Source organism: Gekko japonicus, unplaced genomic scaffold, assembly GCF_001447785.1.
Source record: "Gekko japonicus isolate JY-2015 unplaced genomic scaffold, Gekko_japonicus_V1.1 scaffold893, whole genome shotgun sequence".
Lineage (NCBI taxonomy): Eukaryota > Metazoa > Chordata > Lepidosauria > Squamata > Gekkonidae > Gekko > Gekko japonicus.
The window spans coordinates 150,448-159,455 of record NW_015170302.1 but is presented as its reverse complement, the minus strand read 5'-3'; the positions used below and the strand labels follow the sequence as shown (position 1 = coordinate 159,455).

At 50.5% G+C, this 9,008-nt stretch overlaps 1 protein-coding gene across 3 annotated transcripts in view; it reads right to left on the bottom strand.

The window, feature by feature from the left end:
• The window catches only part of MIB2 (mindbomb E3 ubiquitin protein ligase 2), a 104,324-nt gene that overhangs the window by 13,254 nt on the left and 82,062 nt on the right, over positions 1-9,008 (bottom strand). For all 3 annotated transcript variants that reach the window (XM_015417960.1, XM_015417962.1, XM_015417961.1), the window contains exons 8-13: positions 8,327-8,431; positions 4,817-4,979; positions 4,307-4,440; positions 2,592-2,740; positions 1,570-1,726; positions 330-484 (exon numbers count right to left, since the gene is read on the bottom strand). In XM_015417960.1, the coding sequence (XP_015273446.1) occupies positions 330-484; positions 1,570-1,726; positions 2,592-2,740; positions 4,307-4,440; positions 4,817-4,979; positions 8,327-8,431 (863 nt within the window). The remainder of the gene's footprint in view (positions 1-329; positions 485-1,569; positions 1,727-2,591; positions 2,741-4,306; positions 4,441-4,816; positions 4,980-8,326; positions 8,432-9,008) is intronic.

Here is a 9,008-nt window from a genome sequence, read left to right as displayed (position 1 = left end):
GGTTTAAGAGTGGCGGACTCTAATCTGGGAGAACCGGGTTTGATTCCCCACTCCTCCACATGCAGCCAGCTGGGTGACCTCGGGTCAGTCACAGTTCTCTCAGAGCTGTTCTCTCAAGAGCAGTTCTCTCAGAGCTCTCTCAGCCCCACCTACCTCACAAGGGTGTCTGTTGTGGGGAGAGGAAGGGAAGGAGACTGTGAGCCGATCTGAGACTATGAGTGAAGGGTGGGGTATAAATTCAACACTTCTTCTTCTCCTGATCTTTGTTTCTTGTGGGGAGAAAAGTGGAATATAAACAAACAAAAAATAATTTTCCCCCCCATGCTTACAATTTGTTCCCTTTCAGAGCTGCGTGGTGCAGCAGGTTGAATCCTTGCCGGTTTGGGATGGTGAAATCGATAGTGGGGACTTCTGTGAGGGCCTCGATGATGCATTTGAAGTCGGCGGTGATGGCGTAGTGGAGGGGGGTGTCGCCGTATGAATCCTGAGAGGGGGCGGGGGAGGAGAGAGAGGGCAGAGATTACGTACAGTCGGAAACTCATTAAGATCATAAGAGACGCCAATGTTGGATCAAGCCAAAGGCCCATCCAGTCCAACACTCTGTGTCACACAGTGGCCAGAAATACCAGGTGCCGTCAGGAGGTCCACCAGTGGGGCCAGTACATTAGAAGCCCTCCCACTGTTGACCCCCCCAAGCACCAAGATGACAGAGCATCACTTGCCCCAGAGTCCCTATCTATACCTTGTGGCTAATAGCCACTGATGGACCTCTGCTCTGTATGCTTATTTAATTCCCTCTTGAAGCCGTCCATGCTTGTAGCCGCCACCACGTCCTGTGGCAGTGAATTCCACGTGTTAATCACTCTTTGGGTGAAGAAGGACTTCCTTCTATCCGTTCTAACCCGACCGCTCAGCAGTTTCATGGAGTGCCCACGAGTTCGTGTATTGTGAGAAAGGGAGGAAAGTACCTCTTTCTCTATCTGTTCTTTCCCATGCATAATCTTATAAACCTCAATCATGTCACCCCTCAGTCATCTTTTCTCCAAGCTAAAGAGCCCTAAGCGCCTTAACCTTTCCTCATAGGGAAAGTGTTCCAACCCTTTTATCATTCGAGTTGCCCTTTTGATCCTCCCTTGAATGAAGTAAAAGACTGATTTTGCATCCTAGTCCTGGGGAGGGGCCTGTTTTTTTGAGGCAGAGAGGCACCAAATTTTCAGCATGGCTGGTGGGCGCCTCTTCCGAAAAGAAACCCCCAAGTTTAAAAAAGATTGGACCAGGGAGTCCAATTCTATGAACCTCCAAAGAAGGTGCCCTCATCCTCCATTATTTCTACTGGAGGAAAAGCATTTAGAAGGAATGTGGTACCTTTAAATGTGACTGCCTGGGTTGGGCCTGGCAACCCTATACAAAGCAGATGCTCTGTCACTGACCCACAGCCCCTCCCCTGTGCTGTTGATCCTTTTACATTTATCTTTTTAAAATTTTCTTTTTACAGTGCTCTCCTCACCCAAAGCGACACTCCCCCCCCCCACACGAGCTTTTTGCTGGCAGCACAGGTGTGAGACCCACCGGCAGGTTGACGTCACAGTTGTGTTCACACAAGGCCTGCACAACTTCCGTGAAGCCTTTGTTGACCGCGATGTACAAGGCCGTACACTTGACGTTGTTCAAAAGGTCTGGATTGGCACCTTTGCTGACGAGCACGCGGGCAACTTCGGCCTGGTTTCTGGGGAGTGAGATAGAAAAATAACTTACAGAACACAGACGTTGCTCCCGGTGACATATAGTAGGAATCGGCAACAAATCTTCTAATACTGTGTGGCCGGGGTTCCCAACCTTTTTGAGCCTCTGGGCACTTTTGGAATTTTGATACAGCATGGTGGGTGTTAGGGTTGCCAAGTTGTTCCTCGGCCGCAGCGGGGGACTCCCGGGTGGTGACTGGAGCACGCGTGTGTGCGCGCACCGCACGCACATCACCTGGAAGTGATGTTACGACGCTGGGGGCGGGGCCCGAACCCCCCCGGCACTGATGGTGAGGCCTGTATGGCTCCCAGCTGCCAGGCCCGCCAATCCTTCTTCTCCGCCCCCCTTTCTCCCGCTCCCCCCGGGCACTGGGGGTGAGGCCTGAGCAGCTCACAGCCGCCGAGCCTCCCTCCCAGCGGCCTGAGCGTTCTCTGCACACACGCACAGGGAACGCTTTTACTTTTGGGGGGTTTTAAATATCTCCCGTATATTGTTTTTCAACTTTTTTGATTTTTCCGCACACCTGGGGACTGCTCCAAGTGTGCAGGAAAATCTCTCTGCCCCCCCAGTGCCCCTCCGATGTGCAGATTTAGGTATCCGCACGGAGGGAGCAACTTGGCTATTAGATCTATAGATTTTACCTCTAATAGTACAAAGTCACAGCAGGGTCAGATATCCATGTGGTCATAATGTCTGCTGGCTTCACCAATGTGACGACCAATGAGATTGCATGGGTGTGTGTGTGTGTGTGTGATGGAATTAAGAAAAATCCTCCATGCAGTCGGAGCGGAGGGGTATCAGAAACCAAAACTGTTTCCCTGGCAATGAGAAATGCAGGCGTTACTGACCCAAAAGCTGCGTAATGGAGGGCCGTGTCCCCTTCTTCGTCCCGCAGGTTGATGCTGGCGTGGGCTTGCAACAAGACCTTCACCACTTCCACCTGGCCCAGGTAAGAGGCCACCTGGAGCGCCGTCCTGCCCTGGTTTTTTATATCAACCTGTGGAGAATTTAGCAATGATGGAAATGACCTGCATTTACTTAAAAAAAAAAAAAACAACACCCCGCAAGCCGAAAGTTAACGTACCAAGGGGAAAGGTCCAATGTTTCCTCTAAGCTGTGGAGTCGTGTGAGCAATTATTCTGCTTTGTGAGCTACTAGCATTAAAGCTGTGAGTGAGCGATTTGGCTACTGCATAAATTAGTTGGCTCTGGAGCCATCCTCCCGGAGCTAAGACAAAAGTGTGTAAGCCAGAGGATAAAAAACTGTGAGCTAGCTCACACTAACTCAGCTTAGAGGGAACACTGGTTCTGACTGAGCCCACAACGTTAGCTTTCTTCTTGCAAGGAGAATTTTTTAATGCAATACTCTTTAAAAGCCTCCATGAAAACATCTGTCAGTAAAACATCTGGACTTAAACAGAGATGGACCCACAATTGTGCATTTTGTTATGTCTGAACTAATTTGACTGAAATGTAAAGCATTTCTAAGGCTGAAACTGTGGCCTCTCTTACAGTATTAGCTTTCCACGTCTCTGGCTTTATTTTAACTTGCAGTTTATCACAGCTGTGATCACTGGGAGTTTTCCGCAACAAGCGCGTCATCTTTAAAAAAAATATCCACCTTACCTTGCTGTTATTTATAGCATTTTTTGAATTTGCTAGAAATGTAATTTTTAATAGGGTAGACTGTAAATACAATACTGTTATCTGCAGTATTCAACATTTTAAGATTTAATAAGGGGGAGGGAGAGGCTCTGTGCAGCCTGAACTCCGTTCTACCAGGGGAGAATCTGTAATCAGGACTCTCCTTCTTTGGAGGTTTTTAAGCAGAGGCCAGATGGCCGTCTGAAAGCCATGCTGATTCTGTGAACTTAGGCAGATCGTGAGAGGGAGGGCAGGGAGGACTGCATCAGTGCTTCATTCTTGTGGCCCTTTCTTACACGCCCAAGGAAATGCCGATCGCCACGTTGGGGTCAGGAAGCGGTTTTCTCCAGGCCAGTTTGGCCGGGGATCCTGGAGGTTTGTTTGGTTTTGTTTTTTGCCATCTTCTGGCCATGGAGCAAGGTCAGGGCTCTTTTTGTAGCAGGAACTCTTTCGCATATTAGTCGACCCACCCCTAATGTAGCCAATCCTCCAAGAGCTTACAGTAGCCCCCTGTAAGAAGAGCTCTGTAAGCTCTTGGAGGATTGGCTACATTAGGGGTGTGCCGCCGAATATGCAAAGGAGTTCCTGCTACAAAAAGAGCCCATATTTGTGAATTTCCTGCATTGTGCCGAGGGTTGGTCTAGATGACCCTGGAGATCCCTTCCAACTCTATGATTCTATGATTCTACCCTTGGAATTCTGCCACCTCATGTAAGATCCGTCTGAGCTGCCTTCACTGAACCCAAGCATGGTGGATTAGGAGGCTGAGGGAAAGGAAAGCCCTGTCTGTGGCATTTGAATGGTGAGAGCCATTTCACGCACATCAGCTGTCCTTTGCTCTTATAAAGTAAATGCTCTTATGTGCGAATTTGTACTAGGTTCCTTTTGATTCATTCTCCCATCACCACAGATCAACTTGCCTTGTCAGAGTATTTCTGAACCAGATCCCGGACCTTGCTGACGTTCCCGTGGGCCGCCTCTATCACCAGGCGGCCTGGATTGTCCAGTTCCATCTTCTGCGAGAGCAGCCTTCCCAGCACAGAGAGCAAGGTGCCTATGTAGGGAGGAGAACTGCGGTTAATTGGAGTGGTAAGAGGGCAGCAAATCATGCCTACGTAATTGGGGGCGGAGGCTTCTGTCCGAGAGGTCAGCATGAAACCACGTGATAGAATGCCATGGGGGGGGGGGGGGGGGGGGGGGGAAATTTTCTCTTACAGGTTGGGCTGCAAACATTTCATCCATGGCTTGTTCCCGGAGCAGTTGGAATGTTTCCGAACATCCCGTGCTATCACAACAGCCCTCTGGACATTCCGTGCTGTTATGCAAGCTCGGCCAATCATGTCTCAGAGGCTCCAAAGCACCAGCATAGCCCAGAAAGTGAAGAGCCTGTTTTGCTAGAAGGCGGCTCTGCCTTCATCCCGTGCTCTCACTTTTAGATTCCTTGGCGTCCTCGATCGTCATGAGGTTAGCGTCCTCTTCTCTTTGGTAGACTGTCAGGCAGGCGGGGTTGAAGGTCCAGGACTGGCCTGCGAAAGAGACCCGCAGGTCCCCGTCTCCAAAGACTTTGATCACCTTGCCAATGTGCCCGAGGGTCTGCAACAGAAAGGGAAAGGTGGTTTTGAGAACGAGGGAAGGACGCCAGTCTCCAGCGGCGGATGTATTCCCAGCTCAGTTAAAGGGTAAGAATCCAAGCTGGCAAGCCAGAGTGCAAAAGAAGAGGTGTGGGGGGGGGGAGTAAGAAGGAGAGGAAGAACAGGAGGAGGAAGCAGGAGAAGGAAGAAGAAGAGTGTCCTTAGAAGGCACATGAAGTGTTTTATGGAAGCTTGCTGGCTACATCGAACCTTCCTTTTGCAAATTCAAGGGCAGGCAGGGCTTCTCTCTCTCTCTCTCTCTCTCTCTCTCTCTCTCTCTCTCACACACACACACACACACACACACACACACACACACACACACACACACAAAGATCTACACCATGTGCTTCAGTGTCTACACATTTATTTTAAACAGGTGCAAATGCATTGGCTGCCTTTCTGCCCTCTTCTCCCTCCCCCCACCCCTCAGTTCCTGGGAGAGGCCGCATGCAAGATCTGTCCCCATTAAATGCTTGTTATTGAGTTTACATGGAGGCCACACTGCCACTCGGCAGTCTGTCAGGTCAACTAATTCCAGGAGCACACCCAGATGTAAGAGTGTATGCACAATGCATACACAATTTATATATGGATGTATATCAATATATGCACCACTAGGGGGCACTGAATAACAGCCTTTTTTTCCGTTTTAACCAAAGCAGGTTCAAAAGCCCAGGCTACCCTGATCTCATCCGTAGCTATGCAAGGTTGGTACTTGGATGGGAGACTACCCAGGAAGACCACAAAGGCAATGGCAAACCACCTCTGCTCATCTCACAACCAGCTTTTGGCAACCCCAGCTTCATGAGGTCACCAAGAGCTGGTCGCGACTCAATGGTACACTTGACTTAAACAACTGGTTGGCCAGAGACCACAATCCAGCCCCTACAGTCTCCTGTTTTTTTAAAAAAACACACACAACATATTCTTCACTTCTTCCAATTTACCAGGGAGAGATGCTATTTTCTGTTCCCTCTTCCTAGTGAGCCACTGTTCCCCTCTTTTGTCCTTGGTGAGCCACTGTTCCCCTCTTTTGTCATTGGTTTGGCCTTTTGGGGGGATAAGTCGCTCACATTTTGTTAGCGTGATTTGCTAATGTTGCCATCCTTTAAGAGCTCAGCTTCCTTCACTGTATCTCTAGAAGTTAAATATCGGCATGGGGAAATGTTGGCATCAAATCTTTAGGCGCACATGCGTGACAATGATGCCTGCGCATATGCACTGAGCTGTGCCCTGACCTGGATAGCCCAGGCAAGCCCGATCTCGTGGGATCTCGGAAGCTAAGCAGGGCCGACCCTGGCAAGTATTTGGAAGGGAGACCTCCATGGAATACCAGGGCCGGGAGGCCAGAGGCAGGCTATGAAGCCACTTCTCTGAATGTCCTCCATGCCCCAGGAGGAGTTACCTGAGGTTGCCATGACTTCCAAGAACAGGCGCACACACACAAATGCAAAAATACCAAAAAACCCATCTACCACTAAAGTGCTGTAAACTTTGTGGCTTACTATTTCACATATTTTTAATGGCTTGGAAACTGATAGTAGGCCAATTATGTTTTTCTAATGGACCTTTTACCCTGAAGAATAAATCATCCTCTTGGCTTTTAAAACTACGGTGGAGAGTAAACCATCAGGACATAAGAGGAGCGCTGATTGATAAGACCAAAGATCCACCAAGTCCTGCCGCCAATCAGATGCTTCCAAGTGGGGCGAAAAAGCCCCTCTCTGTTGTCACTCCCTGCCCCGGAACTGGCAATCAGAGGTACGCTCTCTCTGAACACGAAGTTTTTATTTAGTTGGCACAGAAACTCTGTCTTGTTGGATCAGACCAGTGAGCTACCTAGTCCAGCATCCTTTCTCTCACACGGGCCAATCAGTTGCCCTAGAAAGCCCTCAGGCAGAGGCACAGAGACCAAAGAGCCCCAGACCCATTTCCACCCCTGGGACTGTTATTCAGAGATATATTGCCTCTGAACATGGAGGTTCCATAAGAACATAAGAGACGCCAATGTTGGATCAGGCCAAAGGCCCATCCCGTCCAACACTCTGTGTCACACAGTGGCCAGAAATACCAGGGGCCATCAGGAGGTCCACCAGTGGGGCCAGGACATTAGAAGCCCTCCCACTGTTGACCCCCCCTAAGCACCAAGAAGACAGAGCATCACTTGCCCCAGAGCCCCTATCTATACCTTGTGGCTAACAGCCACTGATGGACCTCTGCTCCATATGCTTATCTAATTCCCTCTTGAAGCCGTCCATGCTTGTAGCCGCCACCACTATTTAGCCATCAGGACTAACAGCCAGTGCAGGACCTGTCCTCTGTGATCAAAAACAGCAGATGGAGCAGAGCCTCAGGAAACACGTGACTTGGGGGAGGCGGAGCTTGGCCACTAAACCTCGGTGGAATGGGGTGGGTGGGTGGGACGGGAAGGCAATACAAACGTAGACCTATTGTCACCCATGGAAGCAGGGGATTCCTTTGGACTCTGGTGCCAAGGGCTCTCCCACAATAACTCAGGCTGCTCCTTCCCAAGCAGAGGAGCGGGCAAAGGGCTCTTTAACCCCCTGCCTCCCCTTCTCTGCCTGCATCCATGGCTCTGCCTCAGTTGCCCCATTATTGTCCCTCCCCAGCAGTTTACAGGTAAATGAAAGCAAGCTGGCAGGGACTGAGAGAGGCCTGCCAAGGCCTCCCTTGCTGCTCTACCTGCCCACAAAGAGCCCCAAGAACCCTTTGCCCGTTTCTCAGCTCACGCAGGAGCAAAGCGGCCTGCAGAGCCAACGCCGTCCACCCTTTCCTCTGCTTAAGAGTGTTAGATTTCAAAATACAGCACGGGAAACAAAGAAACAAAGAAAGCGGAAGGAAAGAGAACAGGTTCTTTTCTTTTTTTTTTTTTAAGCTTACTGGACTGTCTCGGAACAACGTGAGGACAAAAAGCAAAAGCCCAGCAGGAACTCATTAGCATAAAAGGCCACACCCAACAGCAGGAACTCATTAACACATTAGGCCACACCCCTGACAGAACAGCTCGTTAGCATATTAGGCCACACCACCATGCCTTTGCTTGGCTTGCTTGGGCGCCCCGCGGCTGCGGGAACCTGGGCAAGCCTTCCCTTGGATGCCTCCCCAATCCTTCCAGGGTCCCCCCAGGCCCGCCCACCCTGGAGTTGCTGGGGGGGGGAATCACTCTCCAGGCCTTCCCTCTGTAGTCACGCACGCAGAGGTCTGGGCTATAATGGGCGTGGCCTACTCTGAAGCCAGCCGGAACTCCGTTCCTGTGCGCTCCTGCCCAAAAATAGCCCTGCTCACCGCGGCCATTTCGTCCGTCCATTCACCGTGACCCGCTTGCAACTGCTTGACGGTTTCCATGTCATCGATCACCCGGACGACATCGTCGACCCAGAAGGTGTTTAGCTGCAAGGAGGAAAGAAAAACCGGCAGGCCGGGAGGTGAGGAGCGCGCTGGAGAAAGTACAAGCATGAGACAACTAAATCCATAAAGCAGGGGTGGCCCAACTGCGGCTCAGGAGCCACGTGCGGCTTTTTCACACATTGTGTGGCTCCCGGCAGGGCGGTTGGGGAAGAGAAAAAGAGCCATTCCCTCCCTCCCTTCCTTCCTTCTCTCTCTTTCTCTTTCCACCTCTTTCCTTCTTTCTTTCCACCTCTCTCTCTTAGACAAATAAATATAATTAGCAAACAAATAAATATCACTGGACAAATAAATATCATTATCTATATATCTAATTCTCAAGTCGCCCCCTGGTGTGCGGATACTTAAATCCGCACATCGGGGGGACCTGGGGGGGAGGGAGAGGTTTGTGCGCACGTGGGGCGGTCCCCACGTGTGCACAAAAATCCAAAATCTGGAAAAAAACATCAGGGGAATGTTTAAATCCCCCCAAAACTCACAGAGCGTTCCCTGCGCATGCCGCTGCCGCTTGGGAGGGAAGTGGTGAGCGGCGAACAGGGAGAGGGGGCCAGAGCGGCGAGGG